The sequence below is a fragment of the Phytophthora sojae genome, assembly GCF_000149755.1.
Source record: "Phytophthora sojae unplaced genomic scaffold PHYSOscaffold_1, whole genome shotgun sequence".
Lineage (NCBI taxonomy): Eukaryota > Oomycota > Peronosporomycetes > Peronosporales > Peronosporaceae > Phytophthora > Phytophthora sojae.
In genome coordinates this window covers 6,306,221-6,327,664 of record NW_009258115.1, presented here as the reverse complement: position 1 = coordinate 6,327,664, position 21,444 = coordinate 6,306,221, and the positions used below count along the sequence as shown (strand labels likewise).

Here is a 21,444-nt window from a genome sequence, read left to right as displayed (position 1 = left end):
CAAATGGTTCGTCTTCGCCACCAGATTATACCGAAGATGTTGACAGTGGTCGCCAAGTGGTAATTGCGCCGGTAGAAGCCGAAGCATTAAACCGTACCAATCATCCGACACGTGGGAAAGCTCGATCCCGGAACGGAAAAGCAAAAGGCAGAGGTGGTCGGGGGCGCAGCCGCTCACGCTCAAGGGATCGACCGCGTGCAGAACTCACCTGCAGTGAGAAGCCATCTGCCCCAGAGGCGGTTCCTGCCGCCGAAACCCCGAGCGTAAGTGCTCCGATGGCTGAGAAAAAGAAGAGAAAATCAGCTGAAGGGAAACGAGGTGCAGGAGGAAAGAATGGCAAGAAACGGAAAAGAAATGGTGCGTCTGTAGCTGAAGGTGGGCGAGGTTCTTAAATGCACAACTAATGTGTTGTGATCGCTATGAACCGTTAGAAAACAACGAGCGAGTGCGGTCGAAACGAGGAGGGCGTGGGGGCAGGCAGTCGGATGATGTGCCAGTTTTTACTCTATCGGACGTTAGTTCGGATGAGGAAACCAGCAAGCCGTTCCCGCTGTCATTGCCGGTGCCACTGAGGCCAACTACAGCGACACCGGTTATGACAGCACAGGGGCGAGATGCTGGGGTGGATGAAATCGGCTCTCGGACGCAAGTTATTGACCTCGCATCTGACACCGAAAGCGAGTGAGAAAATGAAGGGACTTCGACGATGATGTTGGAGACACGTGGTGCGATCCAGCTCAGAGTCAAGTTGATCTTACGTAGGACTGGAGGGTCGGGTGATCAGCGGAGCGGTATGTCGTAGTGTTTGTTGCCGATGGCCACGTGAACTGTTGCAGCGCCTACCGTCAAGCAGGTTGGCTTCGCCTCTTGCTGCGATTCCTTTCGTGGGGTAAGGAGGTTTTCACATTGGTCCGGTGTCAGTTGCGCGAGCTCTTCGCCCATCGAAGACGCGATGCTGACATGCGGGATGGGGTCCTAAGAAAGCCAATTCGCCCCCGATGGAGAGACAGCGGGTAAATGCAGCAAGGTCCAGGCCATCGGCAGCAAACACAACGACAAGAAGGAATGAATATATCACTCAATTTTCTCGTTGCATTCTTAAGTAACAGAAACAATTGCGCACCTGGTAGTAGGTCGGCTGCTTGAAGCAAGCAAGGCACTGGTCAACGCAGCGTAGCACTTGGTTAAATTGTTGTGCACCTGCACTGACCCGGAGTGCCAGGAATGAGCGTGTCTTATCATCGTTCACCAATACTAGCGCTCCCTCCAAGGTGACGCTGAAGCTGTATCAAAGCACACAGAGAAACCATGTATCTTGTAAGTTTCCACAAATGTTAATTGCAGTACGCAGTGGTTCACACACCGTTGTCGCCATTTAAGTGCGGTATGAAGGGAGTCTACGAAGCCTTCGATCTGGTCATACGTGAGGATAAAGGCCCGCGAAAGACTCAAGTGCAGTCCACCGCCACTGCCTGTCGATGAAGACTCGCCGAGCCTGAGCTCCTCAAATGGAACCAGTGTCACATTCTCACCCACGAGCTCCTGGGCACGGTCAATAGCGCATTTGGCCATCTCACGTAGCTCTTCGGTGACCGGAATGTCGATGCGTACATGGCTTGGCCAATTCCCATCTACGTGCGGGAACGCTCGTTTCCACTGGGGCTCGTCGGGGCGCTTGCGCTTGGTACCGATCTGCGTAGCTACCTCGGCGCTAAGCTCAACGGATGTGCTTTCCTCCACTTCATCTTCCGACGATACTGAAGCAGCATCGTCGGATGCTTCGGATGAAGATCCGTATGCGGCAACGATGGACTCCATTTTGAACGGATGGCAGCTCAGGTAAGTCAGGAACAAAGACGGGGATTGAAAATGAAGTTTGGCACCGTAAATTGGCTGCTGCTGCTGCTAGTGTAAAATTGCTTCGGCCAGCAACCTAGCTGTCCTCCGACAAGACCTCGTTAACCTGCACATCCGAAGGAGGACGCCCCGTGATCAACTGCATGACAAAACGCATCAGGCGGATTATTAATTAATAGTCGCAAACGCATGGCATGGAGCAGAAGAAAGCTCGCACCTTGCAGACAAAGTTGAGAATCTGCACCTTGCCCACTTCCATGAGCGTACGAGGGCCATACTGATAATACTTGATCTTCTTCAAGTCGGCATCGAGCTCTGACGTCGCGTCCAGGTAACTGAATGTACCAAAAAGGCAAACGGCATGAGTACCAGGACGTTAAACTTACTCTGGAGGTTATGCGAGATCGATTCACTTACAGCTGGGCCTCGAATGTCTTGAAAAGTAGCGGGATGTCACCCAGTTGTGGGTGCTCACCTTTCAGTTTCACTTTCGAGTCCAGGCGGATTAGCTGTTTCCACAACTCGTCTGCAATTCATAAATAAAAAACCGTGAGTCAACACGTCGATAAGCCCTCGCCGCAAGCTCCTAGTGTGGGCATCAATACAAACCTTCAGAGAGTTGCCGTGCTGGGGCACACCACAACAGGCCAAGGATCATCATGAGGAAACCGCGCGAGGCAGCCTTGCCCGTTTTGTTCATGAGCAGCAAGTGCTCCTGCGACGACGCATTGTTTAGCACCAGGTACAGCTCCTTGCTGGTGCTATCCTCCACTTGAACTACACGGTAGCCAAACACACTTTCGATCCTCTGCTTCGCGTGGAAGAAGAAGTATCTACCACAGCCCGAGCAAGTAACAAAGTCAGAACAAACACGTGGCCTCAGCAAGGCTCATTCCATCTCCACTTCACCTCGAAACGTTCTTGTACTGTGGGAAAACGTCCTTGCTGATGTCTGCGAACTTAATTGGCAGCTTCAGGCCGCCTTTGTACAGCATGTAGCGCACCAGCTTGGCCGTGAGCTCGTCCAGCGCCTACTCAGCACAACCACGTTAGCTCGACACCTCCTCTATCACCCCGTCTCGTGCACAAGTCCACGCAAGCCGATATGCAGAACAGCGCACCTTCTCCGAGAGTTGGTGCACGGCCTTCGGGATGCCCGGCTCCTTATTGGCCTTCTTGCTTCCTCCTTCTGCGTCGTCTTCCTCAGCAGGCGGCTCGGCTTGACTCATCTGCACCGCGTAGTCGGTCTGCGTGAAGTCGAGCAGCGCTTCCTCCTCCTCCTCTTCGTTGTCCTCTTCCTTCTCGTCCGCGTCGCTGGGGCCATCGGCCACCACCACATTCGTGGGTTGCACGTCGTCGTCGCTCTCACTTGCGTCGGCGCTGTCAATCGAATCACCTGCGAGATACACCAGTAAACTCAGATACAACACGGTAATACGTAACATATAGCCATCTACAAGACCCACGTACGGTGGCGCGAGCGCTTGCTGCGCTGCGAGGAGACTTCCTCGCGTCGGCGCTTCTTCATCCGAGCCATGCTTGTTTCCCGCGCTTTTGTGGTAAGGCGAAAAATCACGAAACTATCGCAAAATTCGGATTTGCAAATTCCTCATTACAAGTTGAAGATGACGATCCTGCGCTTCGCTCTTTTGCCCGCGCTGCTGGCGACTGCGGCGCACGCCAAGCCCAGCAGCTCTGTGTCGTCGCTCGACGAGCTGTGGATGTTTATCGCGGTGGTGTACGCGGCCGTGCTGGTTCCTCTGCTGGGCTACTTCCTCTACTCGCTGGTGAGCGACCCTGCAACAGGCCAGGTGCTAACGGTCATGTGGGCGCGGGCGAAGCAGGGAACGCTCGCGTTCCTCGGTCCCAGACCACGCAGCACTGCTATTCGCCACGAGCGGCAGCCAGTATTGCGCGCAGCGGAGAACAAGAAAACGAGATAGCCTACAGTTAGTTGAAGTACTGTAACGAGTCCGAGACAGGGACGAGAAAAGTAATTCATTTCCCGTTTTTCTCCTTGGGACGCAAGCAGTTGAGGGCGGCAGTCTGGGCGTAATGACGAAGAAGAAGGAACGAGCGAAGAGCACCGCGCTGCTTATTGGTGAGTGCTCGTGCGAATACGACCGGTGCAGGATGCGACTGATACGACTACCTTGTTGTGTAGATGGCGCATACGCGCGAATTCAAGGACAAGTGTTGGTAAGTGAATGCGTGTGTTTAAGCTCTACAAGCGCCGATCATTGACTCATCTACGTATGCTGTGTCTATAGGGCGGCAAGTTGGACTTCGCCAGCTTACGAACGGAGCTCGAGTACCTTGCAGGCACCGAGTTTACGGGTACATGGCATGGTTTGGTTCGTGCAGGTTGACCATTATCTGTAGTTCCTGACAGTTTTTGTTATTTCTGTCAATGATCCACAGAATGCTGGTATTTTGACAGCCAACGTTTTGATGCGCGAGGCAACAGCCCCCTTGCTGCTGAATACCACGGGCTTAAATTCGCGCGCCCATTCGGACCACAGGTAGAGATTTCTGCTATGTTTTGCCTCTTTCTCTGTACATGCACTTATGTAGTCGACGCTTTTGCTACAGTTTCAAGTTGAGGTGTTTTCGACGAAGAAGTATAATTGCCGGTGCACGAAGTGCGGACATCGATTCACCCAGAACGTCCAAAAAGGCGTCGACAACGCGTACGACTGAGAAGCAGTAAATGTGGGCTCTCATCAAGCTAATCGTGTCGTGTTATGCTTCCGCTGTTTCTGTAGGATTGCTACAAAGCTTCTAACACTAACGACGCAGAACGTACGAACTGCAAGGTAATCTGGCGTGCTGCAAGAGAGTTCTGATCAAAATTGTGTCTGAATTTGCGTGCAGTACATTGATCGCGTGGTGTTGTTGAGTGGTGACGGTGACTTTTACACGTCGTTGGGCTTCGTTCGCAATGCGCTGCGCAAGGAAGTATGGGTTGTCGGTAGGTACTATGTATCTTGCAGTCGTGAGAGTCATTTAGTCAACGACCTGCTGTGTGTACTTACAATACATCTAGGCTTTTGCGGAACCGTGTCCGGGGACTTGCAGCAGCTATCGACACGGCTTATTTGGATCAATGACCTGTGGGGACGAGTAAAGTACCAGGCGGCGCGACGAGCAAGTGGAGCAGCGCGTCTCAGTCCAGCTGATATCTATGGGTGTTACCTGCAAATGCAATCGACTCGCCAGCCTACCCACCGCTCGCAGCGACGTCGCCACTCGCGACCATACCACGAGCGGCGCGAGCGCCACGAATCTGATGATGATTTGCACGGTACGCACGCACGCTGTGCTTATTAATCAAGTGTGCGTCACGTTCGCTTTAACAGTATGCTTGTAACGTTAGGACCATCTCGTCGCCACTGCCGAGTGCTCTCGCCGCAGCGCGAAGCTAGCCCATCAAGCATCCACCGTTTCGAATCGCCATTTCGCGGCGACGGAGCCGAGTTCGATGAGGTGAACCTGAGTGGATTTGAGGACGACGACACTCGATCAAGTTCACCTCGCAGCGAGGAGAATGCTGGCCGCACTGACTCGGAAGGTCTGGCGGGTGCCGAAGCCGCGTCGTCTGCAAGACGCTCCATGCAGTTTCCGCTCCCAATGGCAGTGCCAGTCGCGGTGACCCCGTCGACGATTCCTGGCACTGCAATCAGTGCGCGACCACCCCCTCTGTTTCAGTGGGCGTTTGGTGAGGGTGCCTAATGCAAAAGTGCCGCTGAACGCTGCGAGCTTTTGCTGAGGAAGAACGACGTGGCAAATTGACGCGCAAGCTGCGACGGAAGGAGCGCTGGATCAACGTGTTGTAGGAGGATAAGGTCTGGCAGCACATTTTTAGTGAACTTGAGTCGCTTGACTTCAATGAAATATTCGGATCAGACTAAGTATAATATTTCGGTTATGTCGATTATCACGAAAAGTGCCATTAGCCAAATGTGGGTCCTGGATGTTGTTGCAGGCGAGGCAGGCGCCGGCACGACCTTCTACCTGGTGGCGGGCGAGTGGAGCGTGGGGCGCAAGCGCTGCCACTTCAACTTCCACGCGGACGCGTCCATCTCGCGCACACACGCGCTGATCCGCGTGGGGTCTCTCACGCTAGAGCAATTGGGAGACCCGTCGACGAGGCCGGCGCTGGAGCTGGTGGACATGAAGTCGCGCTTCGGCTCCTTCGTGAACCAGGAGCAGTGCTTCGGGACGCGGCAACTGCGGCACGGTGATCAGATCTCCTTCGGGGCCAAGAAGACGGTGCTGCGTGTGCGCTACCAAGTGTTCGTGCTCGTGGCCTCGCGCATCCAGCGGGGCAGTCGACCGCAGGTGAACGACGCGTGCCAGCGCGTCGGCATGCACTTAATTCCAAGCGAGAGCAAGGATGCCACGCACTGCGTTATGGACCCTGGACGCATTGTGGCCACGGTGAAGGTGCTGTGGGCTCTCGTGTACAACCAGCCGGTGGTGTGCACACCGTGGATCTATGCCATTTTGAATCGTTCGAGTCTATCGGAGTCGTTGCCGCGCTGTGAAGATTTCCTGCCGTCAGATCCATCGATTCCATCGGTGGAGAGCAGTTATCTGCCGAATCCACTGCGAAAGACGCTGTTTCAAGGATATGTGGTTGTGTTTCTGACCCCGCAGTCGATGCAGGAGTTGATTGCAGCCATGGGCGGTGTTGTCGTTGCTGCGTACAAGCAGGAGGAGGACGATGCACTGATGCGTAAGCTAGACTCGCTCGCTTCTAGCAAGCGCTTGCTGTTGGTGGAACCTTCACAAGCCTCTGGGTTTTCTAGCACTGCAGGACAAAGTGAACAGCGAGGTTCCGCTGGCACCGATCCTCCATGCCCGATGGAAATAGTTGAACGGCGTGTGGAGTTGTTTAAATCGATGGGAGCTGTGTTTACGAGTGTTCAAGAGCTAGCAGCGAGCGTGATTTTTGTAAAGGCTCCTTCGACTTCTAACGACTCGGCTTTCAGCAGCAGTCTGGCCAGTTATGCGGGCTCATCTGTCCAAGTTATGAGTTTCCCGGAACATTTAAGCTTACGATCGACGTCAGCCACATCGACAGCAGAGCACGAGAAAGAAGAAGTGAAGTCATGCCAAGAGGATGATGATGTGGAATCGGCAGAGGATGTCGACGTTGCAGACGTAACGATCAAGGAGAGCTCAGAACAGCAGACCGATCCTAATTACGAGAGCGCCGAGGTACGTTGTTCACGGTCTTGGTCTTTTTCTTTCATTAATCACTGCGTTGACTACGGTATTGTAGGTTAAAGGCGACACGATCGAGGACACTGCCATCAACATTGTGCAAATTCCGGTCATGGTGGAGACCAAACGACAAGGTTCGTATCTATGAATGTGCTGGGATTCTACATCGCACCCACGACGCGCGGCTAATGCTTTCGATATGTTACTGCTACGTTCCTTTATATTTCACGGTAAAGCGTTGTCGCCAATGACTACAAGCGAGCGGAAGACGACCAAACTAAGAGGAGAGGACGCCTCTGATTGGAAGTCTGCTCGTGTGTTGATTCCGCGTGATGTTAAATTGGAAGAAGATGACATCGGCAAGCCAGTTGTTGTGAGGTGCACGTTGATAGTTAAGAAACGGGAACCATCGCGCCAAAGTGCGCGAGGAGGGGACGGGTTGGTGAATTACAAGCGCTTCAAGAAAGGCAACGGCTACGGATCGCGCTCCTCGACAGCCTCTTTGTTCCCTCAGCAGACTGTCGTGAGTGTGGTCGACAACGCTGATCGTGAGGCACTTCAGGAAAATTTGGAGGCTATGGAAGAGCAAGAACGGATTGCGGAAGAACTGTTCGCCATGGGAGAAGGAAGAACCAAGACAAAGCTGTTTTAGACTGCAGACTTTTTAGCTAAGCAGCCACAAATTCTCAACATCGGCCCGTGAGCGCAATAATTTATCGCATCATGCTGGAAAATTATCCACGCAGTCCATGTTTATTACTTAACGATATGCGATGTGGTAACGAAACCACGCTACTTGTCATTGAAGAGGGCTTTCTTGGTAACTTGCAGCTCCTGGCCAAGCGAGTTCTCAATAGCGAGTTCATTCGCAGCTTGAGTGATCTTGTCGAGCGCCGACTCCTCAGCCTCCATGTGCGACTGCTGCTTCTCCGGGACGTAGTACTCACCGATACGCGAGGCGCTGCGTCCAGTGCGCGGCATGAGGTGGGCCTCGCAGCCGTCCAGCTTGTTCGCCAGCAACTGAATTCGCTCCGAGAAGCGGTCACGGTTCTCGCGCTCCTGCATCGTGTTGGAGCTCAGCGTGCGCATCCACAAGAACTCCTCCGAAAGCACACTCACGACCTGGGAGCCCAAGGAGCTCATAAAGTAGTCGATCTCCAGCGTGTAGTAGCGGTTCCAGCAGTTGCCCCAGCGTTCCAGTCTCGCGCTCTCGTCCGTGACAATCGTTCCATCGGGCGTCTCGTTCACCGGAGCGGCGTACTCCGGAGGGTAGACACGGAAAGCCCCCATCTCCGGTCGCTTCTTGGCCAGCGAGCGGAGCGGGTCCAGCACAATGGCGAGCCACGGGTTGCCGTGCGGATCTTCGGAGCGCTGCCACTGCAGCTGCGTGCTGACGTCCGTGGCCGAGAGGAAGCAGTGACTGTGCACCTCCACGTCGAACGGGTGGCTGTGGTACCAGCCCATGAACTTCTCCTTGCGCGTCTGCTCTACCGCTTCGCCCAGCGAGATCATGTAGTTGATGACCTCGGCGTCGTCCGCCAGCACGCGGGTCTCGGCGCCTTCAATCGGCAGCGGGAAGCAGTCGGTGACCACGAGGGTGTGCGCATCGCCTGCGTCTCTGTCCGTGCCCGTGGAAGGTCTGCCCATGATGAGCCCCATGATCTCCACGGGCTTGCCGCCGTTCTTGATTCCTTTCTCCACGCCCGAGTTGGCGTGATTGAGCATCTTCATGGTGGCGGCGGGCGACACGATCACCTTCTTGAAGTACTTGGGGTCCTGCATCCACACCTTGTTGTTGCGCACGTCCTTGAGCACCTCCTCGTCGAAGGCGTAGGCGGCGTCCGACATGGACGTCGCTGCTGGCGCCGCAGCCTTGGGCTTCGCTTCGCTCGCCTGCATCTTGCAAGATTGATTCTGCCCACGGTTAAATGGAGAACGATCCGGCAACACTGGATCGTGATTGGTCCATTATCGGTTATATCCCTTCGGATTCAGCCAATCCCCAGATGATTAACCGAGTTATCGAGCCCGCCTCCTTGCCCCCAAGCTAACCTCGACCTGCGGAAACCATGGTGAAGAAGCGCGCGGGGCCCGCGCCGGCCCCAGGCGACGCGGACGTCGGATCTGGCGCTCGAACAGCTCCAGCTCCAGCTGCCAACGTCCCCGCGGCGCGCTCGCAAGCGCCGCCGCCGCCCGCCGTGGCCGTGGCCATGCTGAGCAAGGCGGAGCAGAGCCGCGTCGAGTATCGTGGCGGCAAGGGCGAGCTGCTGGGGCTGGGCGAGATCTACCTCAACGACCTGTCGGACATTTTCGTGTTCGAGGTGACCAACCTGAAGGCGCGCAAGCTGAAGCTGCAGCTGCGTGCGGAGCTGCGCAAGCCCTTCCAGAGCAGCCAATGGGGCTTCCAGCTCGAGAACGAGAACGTCAGCATCATGCAGCGCGAGCTGCAGCAGGAGAAAGACCGCGCGGTGGCCTCCGACGAGTTCAACCACGTGCCGTTCTCCGTGCTGCGCTCGTCCTCCAAGGCCGCGCTCTGCGCCGAGAACGTGTACCTCTGCGAGGGCTACAACGAGCTTTTCAACCACATCGGGACCGTGGACGAGATTGAGCTGGAACCAAAAGAAACCAAGAGAATCATGTTCTCTATGTGCACCAAGTTGACGCAGCCGCACAATGCTGCGAGCAACTCGGCTTACGTGGCGGCGGGGGATTCGTCGGAGGAAGAGCGCGCGCACCTCAGCGAAACGTCGTGCTTCGTGCTATCGGGAAGGTTGATCTTGCAGGCGTCCTTTGTTGATGGAAGTGTGACTAGCAGGTTGCCCATTCCGGAGATGCTGGTGCCATTGCAGGGGCAAGTGTGTCGCTCGCTGCTGAGGCTGGATGTCAAGGAGTTGCATTTCGACGACTGTGTGCCTGGTGGGTCTTTTGTGAAAGACTTCACCGTTTGGAACCGTTCCGAGATACCTTTGCTGTTTAAACTGGTGTCGCCGATGACATGGAGCGAGAACAAAGAGTTACTTGTGTGTACGGACTACAATTCCGGATATGTGATTGGAGACAAAACGTTGCAAGCTGCTGCGTATGGACACGTGCGGATTCGTGTTACCTATCGCCCTACAGAAGTAAGTGTACTTTGACGAGGTTATCCCTACTATTCACGCTGATTCTTATCGCACTTTATGTGGTTGCTTCGCGTACAGATTGGGGAGCGCTTTTTCGAGATTCAGGCTCAAAATCTTCATGACTCGAGGAATGTGAAGACCCTCAAGATTCATGCTATCACGAACCAAGAGCACCACAGGTATGCATACCTGGAATTGCTCACGCCACTGTACTGGACCTGAATGTTGACCCAACATGTTTTGATTGCTAACAGGGAAGGATTGTCAATTAAGGAGCCTAGTGGTTCATACCTCATGAGCGGGAGTCGATTGGATTTTGGCGATTGCTATACTGGAATTCCCAGCTCGAAAGTGATCCTGATGCGCAACATGACAGAGGTGGCTCTGCACGTTGAGTTGACTAGCGATCGGCCCAAAGAGGTTACATTCGAGCTGAAGCTGCAGCAAAATCGGTCGCGCGTTTCGAGAGCCCCGCGCGCCGATGAACTTCTTTCTCCGACAAACTCAAATGATGGGTCTAGTTTGAAGGGCTCACTATCACCTGATGGTGCCAAAACCCCACAGTCTTTTTCCAACATGGATGCTTACGGGCTCGACAGCGACGAAGAGGCTGACGAAAACGAGGTTAGTGCGCTGTTTTGTTTTGGCTCCGTAGATTATCCGCTCGATTGAGTTGTTGATGTTCACGCTGTCATACCAGGGGGACTTTTACGAAGAGGACTTCCAACAAACGAAGCGAAACTCTTTCGAGGAAAATCCTATGGGTGATGCGGATGATTTGGATGATGACTTTGAATTTGATCGCGAGCCTCGTGCGCCCCCTCAAAGTCCTCTTGGGAGCCCCAAGATGCGAGGCTCGAGAGGAAACGCTGACTTAAGGAAAAAGGCGTTTCGGACCAAGGGTAAAAAGTCCGTCAAGGTTCCTTCTCGTATAAGAGACTTGGCATATGACAGTGGTGTGGACAGGTAATGATCATGGTTCGATAGTTTTGTTGCCTTTGTGTTTACTTACTTTCTGTGACCGTACAACAGTCCTAGGTCCTCTCCTGAACGAAGTGCGCGTGTCGAAGCCCGAAAGCGACATTCAACCCCTGTCGACGACAATAGCGCGTCTAATTTTCTCGTGGAAACAATTGACTTGCCACCTGGAGTCGAGCGGACCATATTAATATGGTACTCACCCGTCTCGAATAGCAACTTGGAAGGCTTATATGGAGAAAACTCAGATGCAGTGGATCTCAAGGCTGCTCGTCTGACGAAGCAAACTTTTCGTGTGTCATTCCGGTGCTTTTTAATGCAAGGTGCATGGCAGCAAGCTCAATCGCGTGTGTATGATCGAACCCTCGGCAAATCGATTCATGTCCGTGCCCGTACCTGTACGTCGATGGTGACAGTGACACCCTCAATCTTACACCTGGGGGATTGCAATATTGGAGAGTTAAAGAGCAGCTCGTGCATGCTAACAAACCATTCTGAATTACCCACGGTGGTGAAACCACTGGTAACGTCCAAGGTGATTTCGACGGTGCCGAACGACGACACGATGCTTGGGCCAAAGCAGTCGACGGAGCTCAAAATTGAAATCATTCCGCGCAAGACGAACCCGAATTACTCCCGACTCATTTCGATCATCAACATGAAGAACAAGAGCAATATTCCGCAGATATGTGTGCGCTCGAGCAATATGGACGCACACCATGTGATTTACCATTCGCTGTTCTACAAGTTGCTGACTCAGTCAAGGTCTGCGTTTTTGAACTTTGAGCATGTGACTATCAATTCGGTTGGAATTCAAGTGTTCGACTTGGAGAATATCACAAATGCCCCGCTTCACTTGAATATTCAAAGTTCTGCACCATCGAAAGTTCGGTTGTACTGCATAAAACACTCGTTCGACGATGTGGCAACCCCAGCAAAAATCGCGGGAAACGAGGAGGAGGAAAGCGACGTCCGTCTTTCTTCTGTTTCTACGAATTCGCAGAATAGTGTCGGCGGTGGCAACCCAAGCAATCCTTCAGCGCAAATCAGCCCGCAGGTTATCAGTAGGACTATCCGTCGACGGAGGTCATTTTGCAGCGTGTCCGAGCTAACGGATGGGAAAAACAGTGTGAAACGAGGCAAATCCACAGCGCTACGTGAATTACTGGCGAAGAAAATGACGACCCAGGCTCCTCAACAATCTGTAGTTGGACCCAGCATCTCTAGATCAGTTTCTGGTCAGCAATTTGATGGTGATAAAAACCGTTTGGAGCACAGTGTTAGTGCCTCTGAAACTCGCGGAAATCAATTGCAAGGGGTAGCGGACGAGAGGAGGAATATTGACGGAGCTGCTACTGCCTTCTCGTTGACACCTACGACTTCACATGCCGACGGAAGTTCGTCGGAAGAGGTGGCATCCCTGCTGCAGCTCTTTGCGAAATCGCGTGCTGACTGTGATGCTTATTGCCACAGTTCTCTACCGTCAAAGGAAAAAGAGGAAGAAATTGTGGCGATGGTTCGGGAGCGATCGAAGCGGTTGCAGACACTCTTTGCTGAGAAGAAGTTAGTTCTTCTGAATTCCAACAAGGAACGCAATCTGCGGATCCCGGCAAAATCGCGTCAAAGAATTGTGGCAGTGTTTAACCCAGTTTCTGCTGAGACAGCTGCTGTAAAGGATGTCTCGAAGACAAGAGTGGAGAAGCACAAGATTATGATTACTCTTCCCCCTGGAGGTAACAAGAAAGCAGTGACGGATGGAGCAAAATTTGATCCTAGCAAGCCGGCGTGGGCTGCATCAAAGCACCCATTTGATACGCGGTCATCAGTAAGAGAATTACTGCTGAAGAGTCGAGTTTGCCGCTCGGTGATGAATGTGAATCAGAAGAACATTAACTTCGGTCGCATTGCGACATCATCAAAGAGCTCGAAGCGACTGGTTGTGCAAAACATGTCAGCTACACCGCTGGTGTACAGTGTGGAGAAAACAGGTTCTATCTCGTCTGGATTTCTTCAGATAAAGGAAGGTGAGGTTGGCGTGGTCAAAGCATTTGGCACGAAAGAAATTTGCTTCCAGTTCCAGCCGACCTTAGCAGGCCCCTTTGAAGAAAAGCTGAAAATCATCAATGTGCAAGATACGGAGAACTCAGTCTCGGTCACAATTAAGGCAAAAGTGGTCAAGCGCGAAACCTTCAAACTTCTTCAATCAGGTACGCATCCTGCTTGAAAATCAATATGATGAACCCTACTCACCGCGTTTACGTCTATGCTCGCCTCAGGACAAACAATTTCTTTTGGAAAATGCCTCGTAGGCGAGAAAACAGACGAAGTAAAGATTGCTGTCCGAAACACGAGCCGGAAGAAACGCGAATACGTGATCCAGCTAGATCCAAGTTTCACAATACCTAGTATGCGGCCAACATTTTTCTTTTCGGTCGACGAAACGCCGACAACGGTTATCACGCAGGCGCAGGAAAAAAAGTTGGATGAAGAACTGGAAAAACTGGAGCACAAATTGCGTATTGCAATTACGAAAAAGAAAGCGGACAAGATTGTAAAGTTGAACGCCAAGATTGCACATGTCAAGGCACTTTTGTCTGGCGAACAACCTGCAAAAGAACCGGGCACGCCAGTGGACAGTGACGCGGAGGCGACTGGGATGTCTGGAGGAAGTAGTGAAGTGGGAGAGTTTGATGCGTACGATAGTGCCAACAGTGAATCAGAGCTCTCCGAGTCAGAGTCTAGCTCGCGTTCTCGACGTCGCCGATCACGCCAGTTGAACAAACCTGCCGTCGACACGAAGACTGGACTGGTGTCATCCAGTACAAATAGTTTGCACTTTTCCCTGGGAGCGGAGGCAACTGGTCGAATTGTGGCATACGCAATTTTCGCACCCATCAAGTCCGGTGATACTTCTCCAAGGGATGGTGATAAGAGTGGAGCCGTCACAAGCCAAAAAATGAAGAAGCGCCAACTGCGTCGAGATGCCACTCCCATGGTAGGCGTGGGGAAGTTTCTTTTGTTCGAGCAGCAGAACAAGGACGTGGTGAAGGAGCTGCAGTATAACGCAGAAATATTTCTGCGAACGGTTGCAGGTGAAAGTGCCTTCTGCCGAGCTGTAGGGCGTAAGCCTCCGTCTGCGCTTCCCCCGCACCCAAATACCGGTGGAGTGCCGTCCGGCGTTACTGAGCATCCGCTCGAAACTCAGTCCCGGAAAGCGCGCGATGCTAGTAGTGCATCCGTTTCACGTTATGATGACGTCTTGCCATCAATGACGGCACCACCAGAGGCTGAATCTCAAGGGGCGGAACGTCGGCGCAGTCTTACCATTAAAATACCAGATTCGATTCCAGCTGCCCGAAGGCTGAACGTGGATATTGCACCCGATCAGCTCGGAGTATCCTCCACAACTTCAAACTTGCTGGTGCCTGCGGAAGAATCACCAACGGATACTCGTGGCTGGTCATTGACGCTCTCTTTGGGATCCCCTTCTTACAAAGGTGCAGGAATCGTTGAGGTGGTATGGAATCCAGCGAATGCATTCAGAAATGTCCTCGCTCTGTCATGCGAGATCGTTCCGCGTGACTTTTTGATACAGGAGGACGCGAAGACAGTTCCTGCCTTATCCGATACAACTGACTTGCGGAATATGCTTCCTCTTAAGCTGAGAATTCCCCCTGATCGCACGGTGAATTTGAATCTCAAGTGGTGTTTCACTAACGACGCTGGTTTCGCTTCATCGACCCCTCTGGCATCTTGCGTGACTCGCTCGATTTTGGAGAGCGTATCTGAAGCCGCTGAACTAAACGCGGGTAGTATCGATTTTTTCTATCGACCGAGCAATTCGTCGCCACAGGAAAATACGCTGGGCGCAAGCTCGAGCACTCCAGTTTCGTCGGTGGGTGTGGCTGTGGTTAAAGCTGTGCAGAAATCGCTCTGTTTCGATAAAGATTTCCTGGACTTGGGGGAGCATCAGCAGGGAGGCGAGGTAAGAGGTGAAATGGTTATCCACAACCGGTCTCACCAAGCTCTGCAGTTCCTTTTGCTGGCCGGATCCCGTGATCAGAACGCACCAAGCTCCTCGTCTACTGCAGCGCCGTCGGTTGTTGGAGGCGATATTATTTTCGAAAATGCGACAGGAACCGTGGCAGCTGGATCGCTTGTGACCGCTGCGTTTGTGTACAGAGGTAGTATACCTGGACAGCACAATGAGCAAATAGTCTTGCGAAATCTTAGCGGTGACCGTCTGGATACGTCAGTCTTGACATTGTCAGTCCGCGTTACAAGACCAGTGTACGTCCGGATTCCTGAACTGGACCCTCAAGCGACCGGTCAATTGGAAGTTCTCGACCTGGGCCCATGCTACGTTACACCTGAAATGCAAGATACGGCCGCGGACAGCCCGAATGTGTCCCTGAGATTCAGCAAAGTGCACAAACTCACGCTGCAAAGCCAAGTCGACCATACACTCGTTATTTGTGCTTCATCAAATTTGAAGACTCAGTGTTACGTTTACGAGGACGCAAGCTTGCACCGAGAAGCAACTCACGTCATGATGAAAGGAATGGAGTCCATTGATCTTTTCGTGGCAATTCGCCCGCGACTGTCTTCTGATGCAATTAGAACAGGCTCGACACGAGATCTTGTTGGAGGCATTCGCGTACAACTGTTTGGATTGCTTGCAACGCCGGACCCATCTGGAGAAGACAAAAGCGAAATGCTGGCGGAGTTCACCGTTAAGTTTGTTGGCGTGGCTGGAGCAAGCATCGCTCGGGTGGCACCTTCATTGATCGACTTCGGCGCTGAGTACAACGGCGGGCGACTACAAAAATGCAAAACACACGAAGGTCGTTTCGAACTCATCAACATGAGCAAGGCTCTACCCCTTGGGTACCGCCTTTTCGTGACAAACGCAACCGAAGGGTACTCAGATGATGACGACTCGCTTCACATTTCGCTGAAGCACGAAAAGGGAGAAATCCCCCCGGGTGAAACCGGAAATATTGAGTTCCGTATGATGGCATACACGAATGGACTGTTTCGACGTCGCATTATGGTGGAAAACATTCATTACCCCGGCAAAGTAAGTTTCGTCGATGTCGTACTATTCGTGGATAGTGGTGAACTGCGCTGCGAGGTTTCAGGATTGCCTACTGTGGGAAATCCAGTTCTGGATGATGTGACAGGAAATGAAGCACTGACGGTGCCAACTGTTGATTTTGGGCTAATTAATGTGATCAAGCTGGAGGATGAATTGACCGACACTTCGTCTTGCTGTGGCGAGCATGAGAATACAAGTCGCAAATATCGAATTTATGGAGAGTCTGGCAAAGATACCTTGCTTGTAGCCCAGCCTTCACCAGAAAACTTGCAAGGTGGTGAAACAGTTCTCGTTCTCACGAACACAACAGATCGTACCATGAAGGTGCGTCCGCTAAGTAACCTTCCGCTGACGTATAAGTGGAGACAGGAAGGTCAGCCAGTAGTTGCGCCTACGACTGCAGATGGAGGAGGATTGATTGCCAGATCCACTTCCACCGATGATGCAAGAAGATTGCACAGATCGGGGTCCTTGGGCGCCAAGTCGCGGAGCCAACAAGCAAACGTGTTTTTCGGCGATTCATACACACTAGCGGCTAACAGTGCCTGCTCATTGTCGTTTTGCTTTGCATCTATTGCTTCGACGGTGCCACTGCCTATTGATGCAATCGAAAGCGGAAAACTGTGTCCACTTCGGGGTATGGTTGGAATCCAGAATTTTGAGAGCAATGAACAAACTGGCGACGAAGAAGCGTGCACACTGAAAGTGGTAAACGTGTCAGGTTCATATGGCGAGTCTCGTTTTCACATTGGAGATAAGTCCATTGCACTGGGAAAAATCGGCTACGCTATTGGCTGGGAATCATCTACTTTTGAAGTCTTGGTGAAAAATGTTTCCGATGTTGCTGTATCTTTTGTCGTTGCCAATTTACCGGCATGCATACACGTACGCAATGTCCGCGACGCGAGTCGTGTACAGCTGAATGATTTGATCCATCGGGATTCGGAGGCTCACGTCCCCTCACTTCGGATGCTTGCGCTTCACGCTGAGAAACCATTGAAAAGCGATGAGGAATCGTCGCGCTGGAGTGCGTGGAAGATATTGCCTAGGGCATCGTGCGTTCTTGAGCTTGAGCTAGTGCGAACAAGAGAGGTAAGTTGGTCAAACTCGTGCGATATTGCATCCCATTGTTCTGGTATCGATGACTAACTATGCTGTTGTGACTGCGAATCGCATAGTTTTTGACGGCCGGTGCCCACGAGTTCCCGCTTCGCTTTTTGAACCTCTACAATCCTCATAACCACAAAGATGTGTTGGTTCGTGCTCAGATTATTTCGAGCTACGCAGAGCTGGTGGTGGACCCGGAAAGCTCCGACTACGGAATGGAATCGGCAGAACCTAAGCATGGCCACATCGCTTTTCTTCCACCGGTCACAGTTCCGACTCCGCAGGATTTACCGCACCGTGCCAGTTTTTGGTTTTCGCTACGAAATGTATACGACGAAGAGCTGACGGTAAAACTGTCCTCGCAAACTCACAGCCCTTTCGACCGGTAAGTTGTCTAGTTTCTAGCTTTCTCCATTGCAAAAGTGCTGATCCTCATTGATTGTTGATGCTACTGTTTTATCCAGAACACTTGAGTTGCTGCTGATGCTTCGTTCTGCGAACACGCCGTTGAGTTTGGTTACCATTGCGCCCGGTGAATCGGTGGATATTCGTGTTGTGTGTCATGTCGTTCCATCCGCTCGCCTCCCAGCTGACACTTGGTCGACAGGAAGTAATGGTGCCACGTCTGAAATACTGGACCTTGGACGCGTTTGGCTTGATGTCAGCATCCAGAACATGGAGGATGCTGCGCAGAGGGAAGAAGTTCACGTGAAGGGGAAACTCATACCGGGCAAGACTTTTCTGTTGTCAGCATCCAATCTTCACTTTTTTGCCACAGCAACGGAATTGCCGGCTGACATTCCGGTCGATCAATTGCCACCGGTCTTGAAATCAAAACCGGAGAAGGCCAGGGATCCGTCTCAACTTGCGCTATCAGGAGCTTCGTCACAGAACGTCGTGCATCAGCTGCGGAATGCTTCCGAAAGCTTCTGGGTTAGAAATCCTTCGACAGTCGAAGTACTGAACTTTGCCATTAGCCCGGTTTCAATGTACCAACCGGGTTTGTGCCTGATTGCGGGATCGACGGAGTCGGATATGTGCGCGATGAGCGAATGGATTCAGGCTGTTGCAGTGCCTTCATCGGGTACAATTGCTCCCGGGGAATCTGTGAAAGTTACTGTTCACCTCGAGGAAGCCGCTTCATCTACCCCAAGCACAGCTACATTCCGCGAAGGAAGCGATGCCAGTCCGTCCGGAAAGTTAGCAGCGCTGCACAAAATGCGCCACCACCCCACCTGGCGAAGCAACTCGTGGGATGCAGACGGCGGCCCAGATATTTCGGCGATTGAGAGTGGACAGAATCACATGTTCTTGACTGTGCGAGATGCTGATTCAAGCCTGGACGCTGGAGTGTCAACAGAAGTTGATGTGCTGCTAGTACTGCAACAGCAGAGTACTGGAGGTGACAGTGCAAAACAAGGCGGCGTGGTATTGGACAAGACGCTCATGTCAGCAGCTTTCGAGGCTCGTAACAAGCGCCTTGTCCAGTCCCGTAAGCTCTATCCCGGGCCAACTTTGGAAACTCACTTAGAAGACGAGCTTTATGAGCAATCAGAGTCATCGGGGCTGGACAACTTCGAGGAGTTCGACATTTCGTCAATACGTTCAGGTGCTGTTGGAAGGAAAAACCACTTACCTGTCTTAGCAATTCGTGGTTGTACGCCGGCGGAGTATTCTTCTCTGGAAAATACGCGGTACTTGATCGATGTGGGGCAGCACACAGTTCGAAATGGTGGAGAAGTGGAGTGGGAGATTACAATCGAGAGTCTCTACAGCGCCGCTAGTGCTGCCGACCCGGGACTTGACTCCGTTGAATATCGCTTAATGCTGGTTGATAAGAACGCTCGGTCATGGTTGCAACTCAGTCGTGAGCGGGGAACACTAGATCGAGGGCACAGTTACCAGAGTGTGGTGCTGTATTTTCTTCGGGGCGTTGTTGGGGTGTATTCAACCTTCATGGTTCTTCAGAATCTGGCGAACCCATCTGACCTGAAGGTGATTCATATCAGGTTGGAAGTTATCGCCGATCTGAATTCGCTGCGTGGTATGTCTTCTGGGCTAGACCCTACGTCGAACCTGTTTCGCGTGCTCGTGTCAAATCATGGGAATCCGAAGCGGTCTCGACGGTCCAGTGTTGAAATGCCACCAGAAATCACTCCTGGCGGTGCTCCACGATTGATGATTGACTTCAGTGAGGTGTACTATTACAAGCTCTACCAGAACCACTCAATTGTGATCGAGAATTCCTCTGGATTGAGCCTCGACTTTATCCTGTCAACTAACGCTAGACCACAGGAGGTCAGCTTTTCTGTATCTCCGATGTCATTTAACGAAGTGACCACAGTCACTCTCGGAGCCCACTCAAGCATGCAAGTGTTCTTACATTTCCGACCTCAGCCTAAGCAGTTGGTGCTGCCTTCCACTGGAGGCAGTGAACTGCTGACCGACATAGAAGTGAATGATCCGTGGGTGCGTGAAGTTGAAGTCTACGTGAGCTGCCGATTGGTGAAAGACTTCAGGGAAACAGTAATACTACGCGCTATCTGCAGCCAGCCCCAGCTGATGGTGAACGTGGCGAATGGCGAGACTAACGAGTCTCCACTACAGAGGGAAACCTATTTCTCAGCCCAGCCGACGTTCCTTGGTCTGGTATTCCCAATGCTCGAGTCGACTCTTTCTAACCCGGAACTGTCTGTGAAAGCTGCTGATGAGACGCAAAAGTTCCTGGTCGTCCGGAACACGAAGAGCGATTCAAATGCTCGCCTTGCGCTGAGGAACGACAGTATGTTTTTCAGTCTGGCGATTGATGAAGAATTGACCCAGCCTGGTGTTGCCAAGGTCGATTTGCTGGATCATGGAGTATGCGCTGGCCGGAGGTCAACACTATTGGTGACCATCCAGCCGCTGAGTGTTGCAGTTTTCCGGGTGAAACCAGACGTTGCAGCTTTGTGGAAACACCACCAGCTTTGGGATCACAGCGTGAAGGAGCACGTCACTCTGTACAACATCAAGCAATTTGCGGAGCACTACCAAGTAACGCTATGCTTTACGTGCAGGTATTAGGCTGACGCATGCTGATTATCCTATTATTTGTATGTTGAACTAACGATGTGCTTTGTTTGCTGCAGTAACGTTGCAAGCTTCTACATCCCGCCCAACATCAGCGAGAGCTATCCTGTTTCAGCACTCGAGGATATCGTCGCGAAGTTTCTACAGGTGCGTTAGTGTTTATCACCAGGACACATTCCTACGTGAAACTTATCATTTTGGATTGTGCCTTTCGCAGAATTACCAGTACACGTGGAAATGGTTGATCTCGTACCACGAGAAGTCACTGTCGCCGCAAGCTTCGACCAAGCCTTCTTCTGGTCAGTCATCTAGCTCGCCCGCACCAAAGCTGGCTGAGATTCTGAATGATCTCGAGAACGCGCTCGACCTGGCATCGCCCTTGAGCCCTCGGAATCTCACCCACGCGGCAATGCAGACGTTTGAAGAAGCGGAGACAATCCCCGCAGCACCGAGCCGCGACGACTTGTACCAGCTAGTGCAATCGTATCGGGCATTGTACTTCGACTTCTACTACATCACGGATGAACTGGTTTGGTATGGCGTGCGCGGAAACGCGGTACGACACAGTCTCGCGCTGGCTGATCTGGCGTACGGGGTCGTGTTCAACCACGAGGTCTTCCAGTCGTTCGTGGGTGACGCAAGGACTGGTGGCGAATCTGCTGATGCCGTAGCGTTCCCGAGGCTCCTGCTTCCGTGGGTCCGGCAGCTTGGGCACTTCCTGAGCTTCTTCCCGGAGAACCAAGAGGCCACCCAGCCGCTCCGGCAGGTGTACGACCAGCTTCGAAAATTCGAAGCTAGCTAGACAAGAGCAAACCATGGCTACTGGTAACATATAACGTGTGCATGACAAACGTGTCTTCACTCGGAGCTCACCGACATTCGCATTCGACTACCGAATTCTAGGTACTCAATCTTCGAAGGTATCTGTCTATACCGCTTGACGACCTTGGTCGCCGTGAGCGCTTGCCATTTACGCTGCTTACA

The 21,444-nt window shown here is 52.4% G+C and overlaps 5 protein-coding genes across 5 annotated transcripts; 2 read left to right on the top strand and 3 right to left on the bottom strand.

Moving 5' to 3' along the window:
* Positions 1-780: 780 nt before the first annotated feature.
* PHYSODRAFT_469983 (hypothetical protein) lies at positions 781-1,818 on the bottom strand (the record flags this gene model as incomplete). The annotated part of the gene is made up of 4 exons (XM_009517393.1): positions 781-827; positions 906-975; positions 1,124-1,283; positions 1,364-1,818. 4 exons carry the CDS (start codon positions 1,816-1,818, stop codon positions 781-783), a joined length of 732 nt encoding a protein of 243 aa, XP_009515688.1.
* Positions 1,819-1,933: 115 nt separating this feature from the next.
* PHYSODRAFT_474799 (hypothetical protein) lies at positions 1,934-3,394 on the bottom strand (the record flags this gene model as incomplete). The annotated part of the gene is made up of 8 exons (XM_009517392.1): positions 1,934-1,996; positions 2,075-2,192; positions 2,275-2,383; positions 2,467-2,690; positions 2,767-2,888; positions 2,979-3,020; positions 3,093-3,225; positions 3,324-3,394. The coding sequence occupies 8 exons, from the start codon at positions 3,392-3,394 to the stop codon at positions 1,934-1,936; spliced, it is 882 nt and encodes a 293-aa protein (XP_009515687.1).
* A 596-nt stretch (positions 3,395-3,990) lies between these two features.
* Positions 3,991-7,234, top strand: PHYSODRAFT_471224 (hypothetical protein; the record flags this gene model as incomplete). The annotated part of the gene is made up of 10 exons (XM_009517391.1): positions 3,991-4,056; positions 4,128-4,194; positions 4,279-4,379; positions 4,450-4,547; positions 4,623-4,659; positions 4,732-4,828; positions 4,904-4,980; positions 5,764-6,595; positions 6,944-7,084; positions 7,152-7,234. The coding sequence occupies 10 exons, from the start codon at positions 3,991-3,993 to the stop codon at positions 7,232-7,234; spliced, it is 1,599 nt and encodes a 532-aa protein (XP_009515686.1).
* Positions 7,235-7,878: 644 nt separating this feature from the next.
* Positions 7,879-8,974, bottom strand: PHYSODRAFT_358493 (hypothetical protein; the record flags this gene model as incomplete). Its single annotated transcript, XM_009517390.1, has 1 exon — positions 7,879-8,974. The coding sequence occupies exon 1, from the start codon at positions 8,932-8,934 to the stop codon at positions 7,879-7,881; it is 1,056 nt and encodes a 351-aa protein (XP_009515685.1). The 5' UTR covers positions 8,935-8,974.
* A 322-nt stretch (positions 8,975-9,296) lies between these two features.
* PHYSODRAFT_470577 (hypothetical protein) lies at positions 9,297-21,262 on the top strand (the record flags this gene model as incomplete). Its single annotated transcript, XM_009517389.1, has 14 exons — positions 9,297-10,214; positions 10,287-10,387; positions 10,463-10,832; positions 10,909-11,174; positions 11,241-12,108; positions 12,190-12,417; positions 12,598-13,393; positions 13,463-14,347; positions 14,486-16,643; positions 16,776-17,376; positions 17,463-17,776; positions 17,856-20,447; positions 20,520-20,607; positions 20,678-21,262. 14 exons carry the CDS (start codon positions 9,297-9,299, stop codon positions 21,260-21,262), a joined length of 10,770 nt encoding a protein of 3,589 aa, XP_009515684.1.
* Positions 21,263-21,444: the final 182 nt, after the last annotated feature.